Genomic DNA, 17,194 nt, shown 5'->3' with positions numbered 1-17,194 from the left:
TGCACCTACTCCATATGTCCTGCAGGCGTCGCTACATGTCGAGTTTTCATGAAAAATCAACGGGTTCTTTTTTTCCACATTGCCATGCGACAGTTTTCCAAGTGCCAACATCATCCCTGGACCGAGTGCGCATGCGCTCGTCGATCCATTCTTGTCCTGCAGGCAGCATTCCGGGTGGAGAGAGTGAGAGAAAGAGCCATACGCCGGAGATTTGAAGCCGTATTCTGTGTTTTTATCGCAACTGAGACGAGTTGTGAGTCTGAAGCAGCTGCCGCGTCCCAGCAGGATATGGTGAGTGAAAGAGGAATGCTATAAATGCACCTCATCGCCTCCTGGACACATTATTGTCTTGGTGTTGCCTGCCTGTCTGTCTGTGTACTGACGTTTCAATTGAAAGGAAGGGCTTCGCTAGGGGCTAGCTTTAGCCTGTCCTCCCTTACACACCTACTGTGACTGTGACAGAGACAGTGCTAAAGGTTTAGCTGTCCGCTTCATTGGCAGACACAAAGGACAACATAGGGGGACGCTTTTGTTTTCACGACAGCGGTGTCTTAGTGTCTTAGTGTCTCACTGTCTGGAGGCTGCGTTTGGCTTGGCTGGAAGTGATGGCCAGGCTCGCAGGAGCTAGCTGGAGCTCAGCTAACGCTGCACAAAAGCGGAGGTTTGTGTTTATGTGCGTGTGTCAGGGATAGATAAGGTTGAGTGGCTTGTCAAAGGTCTGATGTAAATTGAACAAAGGATTGTAAAATTACATCATTATTTGATTTCCCTTGTCATTTTAGTCACAATTTAAGAGCCTTAAATAATTGTTTGAATACCCTCAATAATATAAGATAACATAGTATGTAATACCTCCAGGACTTTTTCATGGCAGACATTTTGACAGGTCGCTGTACGAAAATCACACGTGTAATTAATCAAATTAATTAATTAATTGTGGCTTTCTTGAGTTGATCAGAACCGTAATTCCTGTTATCAGTAACACCTGTGTTTCCTGCTAAAAGATGTTAGAAAGTCTGCTGTGAAAATGACCTTTGTCTGAAATGTATTTTTATGATTTAGTATTCAGATACACACGGAGTTGTATATTACTATACTGGTTATTAGTGTCAACAGATTTACTGCCTTGACTTTCTGCCAAACCATGTCAGAATATCTGCTGTGCAAAAGGCTTTTTGTTCCTGATAAATCTCCACACACACATATTATTGTAAGTTCATTGGTAAGAAATGAGAAGATCTGAAAATATTGTTTTTCTCAACATGACTTCACTAATAAGGGAAAGTGTTTTACACAGTATTATTGTCTGCCCCATTTCAAGACACACAGTACAAAACAAAGCCCCCCTCAGTATGTTGGAGGTTGTTTAAAGCAACACTATGTTGGACACCACACAAGGAAACAGTCTGGTGTAAAGTCACTAGTCACTCGTTTGTGTGTGTGTGTATGTGTGTGTGTGTGTGTCGCGTATAAAACGAAGTCACCGCAGTTTCACGCAGCCGTGCAGTGATGACTTTGCCCACGTTGGTACTTTTTTGTAGTGGAGATGCAACCTAAACCGCGCTGTGCCGAGGTGAGACCGCTTGGTTTTAACATTTGATTGTAATTGTTCAATAGTTCAATAGCTTCATTCATCAATTTATAATTTCTGTATAACAGACCGTTGTTACGTGTAACAGACTGTTGCTTGGGACTAATGACACGGAGAGCCTATGTATCAATGCGCAGAAGTCTTTTTCTATCAAACATTTTTATCAAAGTGTAACTTGTCGGAGACATCTTTGCCACAGTGGAATATTTTAATAATAATCACATAAACATATGTGTGGAGAAGGAGACAGTGTTCATGTTTTTAGCTCCAGAGCCGAAGCGATGGAAAACTTATCATAACCAACACACATGAATCCAGCTTCTGGCTCGAAGGGTTTTGGCATTTATTTGCCGACCAAACAGCTTCAACAGCTTTACACTGAACATACACTGCTCTGCTACTCCTGTCAGTCTCATTTCTATCCACTAAAAAGGTTTCTGTGCTGATACGTATGTATACAAGTGTTGCCGCCACTTACCTTTCACATTAGCATTACTCTGAGCACCGTCATACTCATCGTTAACTTGCGGTGACTTTTTAATGCTACTTCCTTGCAGTAATGCCACATAACCCGGACCAGGCCACAGTGTAAAGGAATAAAAATGTATTTACTTTAGGAACATACACTGATCCTATAGAGACTGAGTATATGTTGCTAACAATGTTTGCAGTTCAAACCCCACGTAAACTAAAGGACTATTATTTTGCTATGAGGAAGCAATATGATGTTTTCCTAATTACTTTATTCCTAATAACTCTTAAATCAATACTTTGTTTCTATTTGTTTTCTTTATAAGAAGCCATGTAATAAGTGGGACACCATCCAGTGGAGTGGTTAATGTAATGATGATCTTCTTCATTGGTTCAGAATGCACTTGTTGTATATATTCAGAGAAGTAGACCTACTGCCCTAGCACTTGTCAGTAATGGAACATGGTTCAACCAATTTTTATAGTCGTTGTCGTCGTTGACGACGATTAATCGTTGCTAGTGCACATCAAAACATCAAGCCAGAGAAAGTCATTATGAGGGAGGAGCTAAATATATCAAGCATAATTTTGTCAGAAGCACATTTGTACAGGTACAGGTTCACAGCATGCTGAGTTAAGACAGTGGTTCTCAATTATTTTCTGTCATAGAGGACAGAATTTTTTTCACACCCCCCCGAATTGAAATACTATTGAGAACCTGATAATATTTATTTATTTAAATTTATAAACCACTATATGAGTTGTCACGCCCTGTGACAACTCACCCACACCTTACCGTCCGCCCCAATATTTGAGCTGCTAACAAGATGCGTTTAAGAAATCGTGTAAATTTAATCTGTTTTACAAACATCATTTGAGAAGACATAATATTTGAAATCAAAGTAGGCTTTTTATAATCAATGGAATAATGGAATATTTATGCCCATCCCTACTACTGATTGGTGTCCGAGCTGATATAAAGCATTCTTTATTGCAGAGTAATTTGACTCTGGGGTGAATGCCAATTGTTTTTATTCTCATTGCATAAAAAAGCCAGATGATGGCGGGAGTTAGTGGTTTTTCTGACCAGTGGAAAAGGGGCTCAAACTGCTTTGGCAGTGCTTCTCATCACTGGCAGCTGTTGCTCAGAAACACTAGCCTTATTCACAGTTTAGGGAGAACTACATGGCAGACATGTGTAGTGCACATATGTAGTCAAATTAATTCATGGTGCATGCTGGCTCACTGTCATACTGTCCTGACGACATGAACTGAACCAAGACATTTAAGACAATTATTTTTACGCCCACACATGTTGCTGCTGTGTATCTGACTCCTAGCCATGGTGACTGTTGTGCTGCTGCAGCACATACAGCAGCCTCCACTCTCCTGCTGAAGCCTCTCACCAGATGTTTGGAATGTGGTGGCAAGGATTTGCTCTCATTCAGTTATAACAGCATTAACAAGGTTTACCACAAATGTTGAGCAATAAGGGTTGGTCACAGCTAGCTTTCCATTCTAAAGCTGTTGGGTGGGGTTGAGGTCATGGCTCTGTGCAGGCTAATGAAGTTCCTCCATACCAATCTGGCAACTGTATGTATGGACCTGACTCTGTGCCCCCCCTGCATTCACTAATGGTACTGACCGCAATAGATAAGACGTTTGTCGAAAGATAGCTGAGATTACTGATAGCAACTCTAATATCTTTGGGTTTAAATTTGTTTTTTTTTGCTGTTCCGACATTTTAATTCAAATAAACATTTGCAAAAGTTGCATAATAAACCACAATGAAGTAGTTATATACAGCCTAACAGTTTGAATGCATATCAGGCTAATTCTGGTGAATTAATTGTATTTTAAATTATTATAATATTTAGGGATGCACCGATATGAAAATTTTGTCCGATATCGATAAAATTACCAGTTTCTGAGATGAATAAATTTTGAACTGACTGAAAATCAAGCAAGCTGAATTTTAATATAGAATCACGCTGACATTTTCTCTCCTCTTTAGTTCAACACACCACAGTCCTGTGCTGTGCCTGCGTCAGTGACACTGTCACATGCCCAAACAAATGCCGCATGGCCTCCCCCTCCTGACACACATACACAAACTGCAACTAGACAGCTATAAACATCGGTTGTTAAAATTGGCGCAGTTTTACTCATCGGACTGATGCTGATATGTTAAAAAATTACAAACATCGGCCGATACCGATGTTAATGCCAATATATCGTGCATCCCTAATAATATTATTACCTTTACACTAATGTTGTTTTAAATTTGAATGAGACAGTGAACTGACTCTCACATTGTCTATTGTCTCTTCTACTCCTCTAGGGCTCTTCAGAACATGACATGGATTTCTAAGCTCATCCTCTTCATCCATCTCCATTTACTGCTGTACCTCCTCCTCGACTAAACCACCTCTTCCAGCCCAGCTAAAGCGGTTTGGCTCTGACTCCTAAGAAGAGGGGGAGAAAAAAAACCTAAGTGGGAGGGTGTAGTAAACTTCCCCCAGCTGCTGTGCAGACACACACATGCTGCATTACTGCCATTCCCCAAGCCCTGCTCCATCCATCCAAAGGGCACGGCCACTAGCTTGCTAGCCAGCTAGCACTTGGCACAAAAACAAGGCCTGTCCTTGGGTATAAAAGAAATACAAGCTGACTGTGTACACTTGCCCCTTTTTCTTTTTCCTCCCTCTTCTGGGTCAACCAGTCCCATACACACCAACTGAGACTCCTTTTGTTTAACTGTCATTCCCACTGCTGTGAGCAGTGGAAGATTGCTCGTATATAGTCACTCATTCAGAGAGGCAGACTGAAGAGGCTGGGGAGAGGTGTTTACCAGAGGTCTGGATGATGGAGCCCAGCATGGAGAACTGCCTGGCTCAAGTCCTGCAGAAGGACATGGGCCGACGACTGCAGGTGGGACAGGAAATCATCGATTACATTTTGGACAAGGAGAAGTCTCATGACTTGGAGCAGGATCAAACAGCGCTGGACAAGATGGTTGATGGCATTGCCAGCTCCTGGGTCAACTCCAGCAACTTTAAGGTAAACTCCACTGATGAGGCAGAAAGCATGGGATGATGGGGTATTGAGTGGCCACATTCACACAGATAGATAATATCAGTATATATTGCTGCGCCCACTCATTGTTGACTCTCTGAAAATATCTTTAGTGAACAAAGTGTGAAAAGAAGAGTGTGACTTATGCTTTTATTTTAGATGACAGGTTTAGAGTAACTTAAAATGTCAACCATTGGATAAGATCTCTGGTTCAAAAGGGGGCTATTGTTTGTAGATATACCACTGGCTTGTACCTATAAAACAACACATTTTAAGTTTTATTGCTAAGAGCAACGTGTAAACAGTTGAGTTCCTGTAGAACTGTAGAACCATATAATGGTTTCTGTTTAGTTTGTTTACGGAGGAATTTCCAGTTTTCCTGATTGTTGCTGTGCAGGCCAAAGCACATCATGTCATTGCTTTGCTTCAGCATGGCTCACATTCGTATCCTGTGATTGATTGTGCTTTTTATTTTGGAGTTAAATCTGGGACACAGATTTATCTCACCCTGGATCGTGAATACATTCACATTTCTTTCACTATCCAGCCACTGTTTGCCTTCTCTGCCACAACTGCGAGAACACATTGTTTACCAAAGCCCCAGTTTTCATGTTGGGATATGCTGCTCTTGCTTTGTTTGTTTGTGTTTATGTTTGTGTGTGTGTGTGTGTGTGTGTGTTTGTGTTTGTGTTTGTGTGTGTGTGTGTGTGTGTGTGTGGCCTATATACTGTAGCACAGTGAGGGTGAGGAAGACTTGAGTCTCTGCAGTCACTGTTCTGTGGTGCTGAGGTGGGCTGTTTCCCTTTTTCATGCTGCAAATGACTGTTTTTGCTGTCTGAAGTGTGACACATACCTGAGAGAAATGGTGATGAGAGGCCAGGAAGAGTTTGAAAGCAAAGAAGAGAAGGCTTAATTGGATCTGGCCTGGTTACAGTTTAGAGAAGTTTCTGCTACATTTGCAATATGTTTTAATCTTGTGTGTTGGTAGGGATCGGTGATGGTAGGTTGTAGGTATCGGTCCGATATTGGTCAAATTCACTGGATTGGATAACAGACAACATCATTTTAGCTGAGTCATGTTGTGGGCTGTTTATTTCTTCTGCATGGGAGAAGAGGATTTTTTATACAGTTATAGAATCATGTCTTTGTAATTGATTACTATGGTGAGCACAAGTTTAGTATAGTTTAACAGGTTTAAAATGACTGTATCGGTATCTGCAGATACTCAAGTTTGTGATAACGGTATCGGACATGAAAAAGTGGTATTGTGCCATCCCTAGTTCTTGTTTTGTCATTTATCCTATTAAACACTTTGAGTTGCATGCTTTTTATGATTGATGCTATCTAAGTCAAGGCTGATTAATTGATTGATTGAAATGAAGGGTGTGGTGAGGGGTCACATAATCAACAGGGCTCAGATCTAATTCCTCTACTCCACTCCGAGTCACTGCACCTGCTCCTACACTACTACATTTGTTTTCCTAGCTAGCTGAAATATTTTTGTCCCTCAAATATTGGATTTAAAAAAAACACACAACATTGACTCTTTGACTAAAATTCCTAAAGATGATTAAATGAATTAGATAAGAAGAACAGAAATAAGAGCAGACTCCTGCTGTGAGGCTGCAGGTGCTGAGGAAGAGAGACGGTAGAGGACTGCTGCTAAATTGTGAAATTGTCGCATCTCTACATGTTATCAGAGCATTTATGTTAATATTCTGTACAAACCGTGACACATTTTACATGATTTAAAAATTTCTGAACACTTAGTGACTTTTAATTACTCAAATTTGGTGAGGTGGTTACTAACACATCTCCCTGTGAGGTTTACAGGGACTTAAAATGTTATTAAACAAGTGTACCTTCTTTTTTGTGTTGTTAGTTAGCAGAGAGAGAGAGAGTGAGCGAGCAATGGATTTGCTCACCATAAATGGATGTTTTTTGTGAGTGTGTATTGGGGGGTGGGGGGCAGCTTTAATAGTAGGCAATTGTTTGAAGAAGGAGCTTTACAGCAGTCTTTCTTTCGCACTCCACTTACCTTAACATCTGTGAAGGATTGAGTCCAGCAACAGTCTGCTTGCTTTGTCACACACAGTTTTTGTTTAGATAACTTAGTATTGCACTGCCTCAGTGTGGAGGAAACCAAATCACTCCGTCTGCTCCTCCTTCCTATTGTATCCTTGACTGGAATGAGAACATATTTTCAAGTGAACAACATGTTTCAAGAACAATGTTTGTATTTTGTACACTGACACTCACATTCTTGCTCAGCTGTTCAAACATGAAAGCATGTTCATTATAAGAAAATACATTCGTACATCCTTTTCAACATCTCAAACTTGAGTGCAGAAGAAGGGTAGTTTGGATATAGATTTGGTTTCATGAAAACCTTTAATTTTAGTTGTCATACTTTTGTCAATAAATTATGTTGTCTTTAAAAAAAAGAGGGACAAACATAGTCTGAAATGAAGTGTCAAACATAAAAGTGTAGGTTTCAATGTTGCTGACTTCTTAAATGCCACTCACCTGACTTCCAAATAATCTCTACACACGTTCCAATGCCTCGGAGGAAACTTTGAAACAGGAAAGTGGGCTTGTTTTAAATAAATGATTATTCCAGTAAATAAACCAGTTGTGGTATGTAGGGATGTCCCGACACAACTTTTTCACTTCCGATACGATACTGATGTTACAGTGTTGAGTATTGGCCGATATCGATCCTCGTCTCAGAATGAACTAGCGTGGTGCTAATGGCTAGCTTGTGCTCGCTCTGCGGCTTCGTAGCCTCTGATTTCAGAGGTTAAAGAAAAATGTTTACCCTCTGAAATAGCAGTAGCACACACACGCTGTTGTTGTGATCATGTGGGCTCTACATGCATCCAACACGCAGAGCCCAAGTGATCACAACGGGCACTGCTGGATAGAAGTGCTGGAGTGGAATGGACTGCTTGTATCGGAGTGCTTATATCGGAGATTTTACTAGGGATAACCCTATCGGGACATCCCTAGTAGTATGTCAAAAAGTAGAGAAAGAATGGTGGAGCAGAAAGTTTAAATATTACTGATTATCTCAATGAGGCTACTTGTGAATGTCATTATTTTATGTAAATGTGTTTTCGAATAGGAAACTCTTGATGCAGTTGTCATATTCCAGTGTGACCTCTCTCTGTATGTTCCGTCTATCTCAGGGTGTGCTCCAGCTGCTTAATCAACTCATGTCTGCCTAACGATTGGTTCATTACAGAGGTGGGACGCTGTTGAAGGACACCAGGGAGGAGTGGCATGCTTGTCAGAAATGCACAGAATTAATTATTAATTAAGAGTTATTTTTTTTGTTACATTTATGAATAATTCCATAATTACCTTCTTAATTACCTTTTTTTGAGAGAAATACTAGGGATAGGCATTTCTAGCTAAAAATGGTGGTCGCATACAAACACTGATAATATTGCACTCTCGCTCTCATCGTTTGCATTACACTTGTTTTATTTCACTACAGCATGTGATTGTTGTCTGTTTTTCTATCCGTTCTCTCCTCTTCTCGCTCTGTTGCATATGAAGGTACAATAACACACACACACACATATTATTTTACAGATTTCTTCGTGAGGACACTCATAGACTCATTCCCTAGCTTAACCCTGAACCAGGTCTTAACCCTGAAAAAGCCCTGAAAAGTTGTGAAGACCAGCCAAAATGTCCTCACAAAGATAGCTTTGAAACTAAATTTGTCCCCACAGGATACAACATGTACGCATACACACACACTCACTCAAGTGATTCCACCGAGTGTAATGGTACAGTACATTTAGTTTTGCGTTTCCATTAATAGTAGTACCAAAACAACCGGTCCCAACTGTTCCATTTTTCGGTATCCTTCCCTTGGGGTACCAGAGTAATGGTGCGGTACAGGTGGAGCTAGATCCACAACAATCAGCTGATTGGGCAACAGAAAGAAAAAAAGCTGCTGGATATCCTCCATTGTCCGTTGTGTTGTTGTCTGTCGTGTAGCGTTCAATGTCATTGTTTGTTGTCGGCACACAGGTACAACGTCATGCTATGTAACTTGCTGACTCGGCCTTCGGGCACAGCCAGCCTACAAGTAAAGTCAAAACACAAACCTAACCGAGGGCTTTACCATTCCAAACCACACCACACCATACTGTACCAAATCAGAATCAGAATCAGAATCAGAAGAGCTTTATTGCCAAGTACGATTTGCACATACAAGGAATTTGTTCTGGTGTCATTGGCGCATAACAAGCATACAAAATTTTCTAATTGGTTGTGACATGATGGAAACATGGCTTAATAGTTACTCAGGTAAATGGTGTATAAAATGTTTCTAAAAACTAAAGATGGACTTACCTTAACCATTGAAAACAAGGTTGACGCATGTATCAATGTTCATAAACAACCTTCCACTCATTATGCACCTGGTATTTTAGATTAAAAATAAATTACAAAATGGTTGTTTAGTGTAAAAATAACATGACCTGTGGACTCCACTTGTTTAATCATTAATTAAAAATAAACCTCCCATTGCAGAAATCTGTATTATGCTCATCCCTTCAATTGCAATCAAAAACAATTGCAATTGTGGCAAAGATATAAAGAAAAAGAGCATTCCTCTCTTCTTCCTGGGTTTTATGTATGCAGTACTGCCAATCTCTAACAGGAAGCCCAGCACTGACTTGAATTTGGGCTTCCTCCCACTGTCAATCAAGCTTGTTTCACAGATTTCAACAGATTTCCTTTGTGGCACATGAGGAACATGGCATATTTTATATGGTGTGTATGGAAAAACCTTCACAGCCAGAAAAGATAACAATAATGAATGTTTGATGGACATATTCACTCAAACATTATGGTGCAAGTGCAACTAAGGGGATTTCTGACCAGGTATATCTTGTGTTGCTGCTACAGGACCACAAAACATCAAACAATAAACAAGGATGTGATTTGCACTTCACTTCCTGTCTTTCTTTCCTTACCCTCTCCTGACTCTACGACCTCAGTTTGGCTGTTTTAGTAAGCATCCATCATGTCACCTCCTCGTTCCATCATTTTCATCTCTCCCTCTGCCTGTGCAGAGGTGAGCCTTGCAGCTGAATCGATGCAGCATGGCTGGACTTCTATCTTAGTTGGAAGTAATGCTTCAGACAACCTGGTGCCACCTGTGATTGTCTTCAGCCATGTCTCTGCTGTGTGGCCTGAGCAGGCCACAAGGGAGACGTTTACCGATGTACAGTCCACACTGAAACTAAGATTCCCCTTAATTGTGTTGTTGGTTTAATATAGGGACTTCTGGCCATCAGTATATACTCCGTGACCCATAATGACATTTTTAGAAAGTTCTGCAAGATTCTTCAAAACATTTAAAAATGAAATGTGTGGTGTTAAAAATACTGTCCACTAAATCATGTCATTTGAGCAGAAATGAATCGTCTGTCATCCATCACCACATGATCAGTGTTTTCTTGGGTGGTGGCTGTGGCAGAATGACTGAACATTGGGTCACCCTGAATTCAGCAGCTGATAAAGCTGGAGCATCATCCTTTAATGTTTGCGACAATGTCAGCATTAATTTCCTTAGAAGCTAACCTCATTTCTGCATGATTTGTGGTCTATGTAAATATAACTTATTGGATTTTACATTATATTCTATTAGAATATGGAGTACTTATTTTCTGTTATGTGGTAATGCACCATCATTTGTAAGTATTACTTAGTCAGTATTGAGTTGAAGCTTGATTTAAGAAGATTATTTCAAAAACATTAAGCTGTCAGAAAAATTACTCTGGGCCCATTACACAGCAGCCATTTTGACATTTAAGCAGGAAAAGAACAAGTGATACTGATCATATTAGTGTTGGATTTGTTCAGTTCTTGTACATAGGGACAGTGTGACAGGAAATCAAAATACATACTGTAACCTTTCAAAATGGTTGCAAAATAAAGGGGTCCATAACAAATCTTTCAGCCTTAATTTAAGCAAAAATGACAGGTGATTACATGATCGATTAGTTGATCAATTCTAATATACTGCTATTTATTTGTTTTTTTTTTATCCTATTTCCAAACAAAAACACCCAACTGCTCTGATTTCAGCCACAAACACTAAATGAGATCATTTGAAGTTTCATAGATTATGAAAAGAGTTGTGCATGTGATCTGCTTTTGAAATGGAATCATTTACATTACATTATGTTATTTTATTTGGAACACATCAGCAACGTTGGTGTGTGTGTGGCTTCAGGCAGGATTGACCAGCAGCTGATGCCATCAAAGTCTGACCAGACCTATGTCAAAACACTGGGGCAGCTAAATGATGACACTTTGATGTTGTGCCCACAAAGGCTGCTTCTGCTGCCCTGCAGTGGAATATGATGTCTCAGCATGACATTGTACTGTTACAATGGCAACAAATTAAGTGCTTACATTTGTTAACTGCCACATATAACATAGCTAAGTCATGTGCCTATGAGAATATGCATCATCATTCACACTTTGTCCAATCTTATTTATTGGCCCTGTGTCTAATCAAAGTCCTATAATATAAATAAATGAAAGTGAATCTGTGTGAATTATACTGTGTGAATGTGAAGCAATAACTAGTATGCCTTCAGCAAACAGCAGTGTTGTTGTTGTTGGAAATGACACACCCATTTCACTGGTGGCTTTACAGTGCTGCTGCAGAGTGAGGGTTCTTCTCTTAAAGCCCTGTTATGCTTCCGCGCACGGGTCGCATTGCGAGTCACATTGTGCGTCGCATATTGCGGACCCTGGTATACTCGCACGTCAGGGTCCTGTAGTATAGTAGTATACCATTGGGTGGTGGTACAAGTCTGGACACATGGAATAGGACGCAGTCCTACCAAAGAAGAAGAAAACAATGCTATAGCTCCCTTGGACATGTCTGGTTAGAACGGTTCACAGCTGAAAGGCCCCTCAGGCAGGGTAGTCGGGGTGTCAGTGGGTTTGAGGGTCGCCAGATCCAGGCTCGGATGACTATTCTTGGTGACTACTTCTTCTATTGTTGAAATGTTTTTTCCACTTGGTGAGTGGGTCTTAATACTCCACCTACTGGTGGGGCGGAGAGTCAGTTCGTGCATGTGCTGTCCATACGCGCTCTTTGCGCATGGTTGATGATGCAATTTGCGTCATGCGTACGGTGTGCATTGGGTCCATGCGTGCTGTGCCAGGGCCTTTACTCTTCCCTTACAAACTGTCATTGATGAGTACACACAGGAGCTTGCAGAGAACACTTGAATCCAGGGCCACAATGATTAATCGTCTAATCTAATTTCAACTAACTTTATAATCAATTAATTGGTTTGGGTGTTTTTTAATAATTAAAACAAGTCCATACTTTTTCAGCTTTAATGTGAATTTGTTCTGGTTTATTTGCTCCATATGACAAAGAAATCATTAAAACCAAATGATTTTGGTTTGCACACACTTGACGAAAAATTATAATTTCCAGGTGAGCTGGAGACCTGGTGAGAATGACAGACTTGTGTATGAGGTGCAACAGGTCAGAGCTGCTGTATCTCACACACAAGTCGGGCCCTGAGATTAAGAGTATGCTGTGAGGCACAATGTGGTCCCATAAATACCTCAAGTACATGTGCTGTGTAAGGTTTGGTCTTTATACAGCAAATCACAAGACAGTAATCCTGTATAGACAGTGGGCTATAATGAATTCTGTGCCTCTCCTTGCTGACTTCCTTGATCAATAGTAACTTTCATTTGTTGCATTAGGACATTGTTGGGGTGGAAATAAAGTGTGTGAATGTTTGCACTCTGTCGTAACTACATCAGCTGAACCATAACAGAGCCTCTGTAACCTTTGACCAGAATCACCTATGTGCCAATCAGCCTCAGACAGCTGAATGTGTGTGTATATACAAAAATACACATATACTGTATTTACAGAAGGCCACCCATCTCACCTTGTGGGATGTGTAATCTAATGGTTACATTACAAGCTCACATGCACTGACTATCTGTTCTCAAGGTAAATGTCAATGTCCACTTCCATTGGATGTTTCAGCTTGAAGGGGAACTTTGGAGCTTAAGCTGTCATGGTCCCACATTAAATATTAATCCCAAACCCTGCACAGCCTGTGAAAGCTGAGATTTGTGCAGAGCTCAGAGAAAAGCTGCAACATATGACATTCTAAAATACAGGGAAAAAAATGGATTGATAAATGTGTGATTCTAACTGTCTGTGCATGGTTTAGTCTCGCCCTCAGATTGTAAACTGTGGACCAGGAGCCATGCAATCATATGACCAACAAAGCACAGTAAATATTTAACACAATGAAAGCACTCTGGCATGTCCATGGGCATGTTGTATGTTTTCCAGGTGCTACACATCCGCCTTTTTTTCCTCAAGGTGAATGTGGAACAGTGATAAATTAAACAACAATCCATCAGTGAGTTATAAACTATTAAATGTCAACTTTTGATAATCAATTGGTTTGAGTGTTTTTTTTAAACATAGATTCTTTTATTTCGGTTTCACAGATTCTTACATTTGAATGTTATGGTTTCTTTGCTTGTCTGTGGCTGTAAACAAAGTATTTTTAGTTTGAGAACAAAGGCCTTTTTGAGGTCTGTAAAACAGACTACCAACTAATCTCCCAATCAATAATAGAAAGAATCATGAACTGCAGCCCTGATTTTAAATAAGTCATAAAATTACATTCCACATTTTTTGGAATTAATATGTATAATTTATATTAATATTAATAAAAAGAACAGACATGTCATATTGTTGTAGCTGATCAGTGTATATAGTGACTATAGGGGTTAGTGCCAGTGATAAAAAATGTTGGGGGGTATTTTAATGAAAAGGAAAAGCACCACACGAATCAAAAGGAAAAAAAAAAAGACATGAATCGATGTGGTGGGGGATTGATTAGATATTGAGAGAGAGAGAGTGAACTGAAAACAGTGAAAATATTGAGGATTATATGAACTCTGTAACTGAACTGAGGAGTAACCCGGCAGAAACTTGGTCTCCCTTCATCCTTACTTACTCTCTCTGAATGTAGCCTGTGCTTTCTGCCATGTTTAGATATTCCTTTGTATCTCACCGCCACTGTGACTGTCTGTCACCGACATCAGCGGTAAATCCCCATTTCCTGATGATTATTTCTCCAGCCACTGCCAGTGAAATTCTGTCACTGACTGAAGTCATAATCTGCTCTTATTAGATCTGCTCGACTAAAGACTTTACCTTTTTTTTCTTGTTTGAGCAAGCATTTTCCTGTATCTAAATTCCATGTGTCTCTATGTACACATGTTATTTGATGCAAGGAATTGTTTTACAATTATGAAGCAACATGAGTGAAATCTACTTTTCCTGGTTTCCGGTTTCTTTCTCCCCAAATCCTCTATGTAAATGTAAACTAAATGCAACTGGTTTGGCAAATAATATTTACAACTGTCTGTCATCCACTCACTGGTTTTAGGGTAGTAACACTGAGATCAACTAGGGGGGCAATAATATGCCCACACTTTATGAGGTAACTGATAAAATGAATCCATTAGTCTCACATGGTGTGTGGATATGATACAAGTAATTGTTGTTTTACATTGAAGACGATTCACAGTGATTCTCAGCTGAATCAGTAGTGTAAGAGTTTGCTCATGGAGAGGAGGTAGGGACAGAGATCTGACGGAGACACCGTCTACTGATCCTCTGTCCCATCAACAACTCCATTAGACTGCACAGGATAAGGAATTGCACTGACATTCAGTCTGCATATAACTGATGAGGAGGAGGAGGATTGCTGAAGTTGTGTGTGTTGAGCAGATTATCGCACATTATTATCATTATTATAGCCATGCAGTATTATCTTGTGGCCAAATGCCACCAGAGGGGCTCCGTAAAATGTGTCATTATCATAAAAAGAAAATCTAAATTAAAATGACCAATAAAAATATAATGGAGTTTTTACACCTAAAAAGCTTGCTGTGGAAAGGCAGAAATGGAGACCGTTGGGAATGATGACAGGAAATGCTTGCTTCTAGTTTAACATTGGCCATGTGCATGCCCAGTGTTCATGAACGACTGTGGGATACATCTGAATGCGATAAAACAAGATTTAACCACAAAGGGTGCAATTACACTGACGTGATTTTAAAGCTATTGTCATGTGATTTGCTAGCTAGAGTGGAGCAGTTGGCTAAAGTTGGAGGCTGTACAGTGGCTTTAGGCTTAATTAAAAAAAAAAGAGGACGCTTCCTCATGCCAGGTATTCTGCAGAACCTGCCTGTCTACTGTTGCTACCACACTGACTAATCATCATAAGTTTGACTGTGTGTGTGATCTAGGTATTACTCATGTACTCGTATTACTTAGGGAGGGCAACTGGCATGTACGTGTCTCAGATAGTGTATAGTCATGCATTCTGTATTCTCCGAGAGATGGCGCTGCTTCAGGTGTCGTCTTTTATCGGTCTTCTTTGGTAACACTGTGATACACATGATAGGTTCAAAGCACCGTTTCTCTCACTGTCATTGGCTTGCCTGTCAAAATGTGGATGAAATTAATTCTATCAAGTGTATCTTGTTTTATATGGAGGAAAAGTTCTATTGGATTATATATCGTTATTGTTATTGTTTACTCTATATAGTCATGAGACGCATCATTGTATCTCACACAGAAACACAAACTGAAATGCAAACTGAAATCCAGTGAGTGGTCTCCCAGATATCATGCCCACATGCAATACTTTTTGGTGCGCATCAGAAAGTATCCTGTGCGCATGAGAAACGTTTCATTTTTTTTCTCCCATGTCCCTTTTAGGGGCTCTGTATAAATGTGACTGGACCTGATGTAAGTAACAATATTGTCCCACCTAAGCTGTACCAACTTCCTCTGTATGTAGGAAGCCATTAGCACATTACAAATATAAAGGTATAGGTCTTTTTAAACTTGCCTCAGCTCTGTCTTCCTGTGTGTTTATGTCTGATAAAAATAAAACCGGCAGGATTGATCAGCTGAGCGTCTGTGTGCGACTTTGTGCGACGTTGTGCTCTCTTTTCATCAGAACACTGGCCTTGATTGTATGTGCGTGTGTGTCTTAGCTGGACTGCATGCTGTAAGCACTGTATGCAGTATATGCATCAACCAAACATTTTAATGTACCTCTGTCTCCATTTGAAGGAGTTTAATGTATGTCAGAGTAAATCGAATCTTTTAGCTCCTGCTTCTACACGTTGTGCAGCGATAGTTGTCCTCCAGACACTGTAAACACACATCCCCCTTCTCTCCATGTCTTGGGTTTTATTTGAACTCTCTTACCCTCACAGCTCACTGCTCAAACACTGCATCACTGTGTCCACACCGATAATTCGCCCATGGAGAGTGAGTTATACAAGTTCGACAACACATAACTCATGCTTTACTTTCTTCAATCACTGTAAGTTTACTCAACAACTGAGGCCTTTGCAGCCATATGTTGTCCATTCATTCTGTTGGGAGTTGAGGAGTGAAGTTATTTCAGTGCACAGAAATCAAAGCATATCAGTGTATTCGACTCTGTCTGTAATCTGTAATCAGTGATTTCCACATTACAAGTCAGTTTAGATTACCATCTAAAAGATTTATTATTTATTATGATATTTATTTATTTCTATTAAACCAGCCTTCTGGTTTGAAAAGTGGGGGGTAGGAAGTAGCAGTTAGCCACCAGAGGTTGACTCTGCTGGTTGCAAAAATAACTCTGATTGAATGGAAGAGTGTAGTTCTTACTTGATTTAACATCAGTATTCATTTTCCTATTAGTTAACGGTCTCATCTGTGTGTGTTTGCAATGGTGCAGTGATGCTTTGTTGCACTTTAAAAGCCTGACATTGCTGGTCAAACATGAATCTGTAGGCTTCTTAATGGGATCTTCTTTTTGCAACCGAAAGGCTACGTTCATTTTATACACAGTTTATGGTTATTTTAATGTAAAAAAACTCTGTTGTTGAATGGCATATTTCTATCATAAAAGTCTCTCTTTCTGCATTCCGTGTCTCCAGAGAGTTGTGCACATAT

At 40.0% G+C, this 17,194-nt stretch overlaps 1 protein-coding gene across 22 annotated transcripts in view; it reads left to right on the top strand.

Annotated features, from left to right (window-relative positions):
• The first annotated feature begins 130 nt into the window (after positions 1-130).
• Positions 131-17,194, top strand: part of clasp1a (cytoplasmic linker associated protein 1a) — an 81,077-nt gene continuing 64,013 nt past the window's right edge. For all 22 annotated transcript variants that reach the window (XM_044018498.1, XM_044018458.1, XM_044018431.1 and 19 more), the window contains exons 1-2: positions 131-291; positions 4,403-5,121. In XM_044018498.1, coding sequence (XP_043874433.1) covers positions 4,924-5,121 — 198 coding nt within the window. In that variant the 5' untranslated portion in view covers positions 131-291; positions 4,403-4,923. The remainder of the gene's footprint in view (positions 292-4,402; positions 5,122-17,194) is intronic.

The sequence above is a fragment of the Solea senegalensis genome, linkage group LG2 (assembly GCF_019176455.1).
Source record: "Solea senegalensis isolate Sse05_10M linkage group LG2, IFAPA_SoseM_1, whole genome shotgun sequence".
NCBI lineage: Eukaryota > Metazoa > Chordata > Actinopteri > Pleuronectiformes > Soleidae > Solea > Solea senegalensis.
The sequence above is the reverse complement of the archived record's forward strand: the minus strand, read 5'-3'. Positions and strand labels throughout refer to the sequence as shown.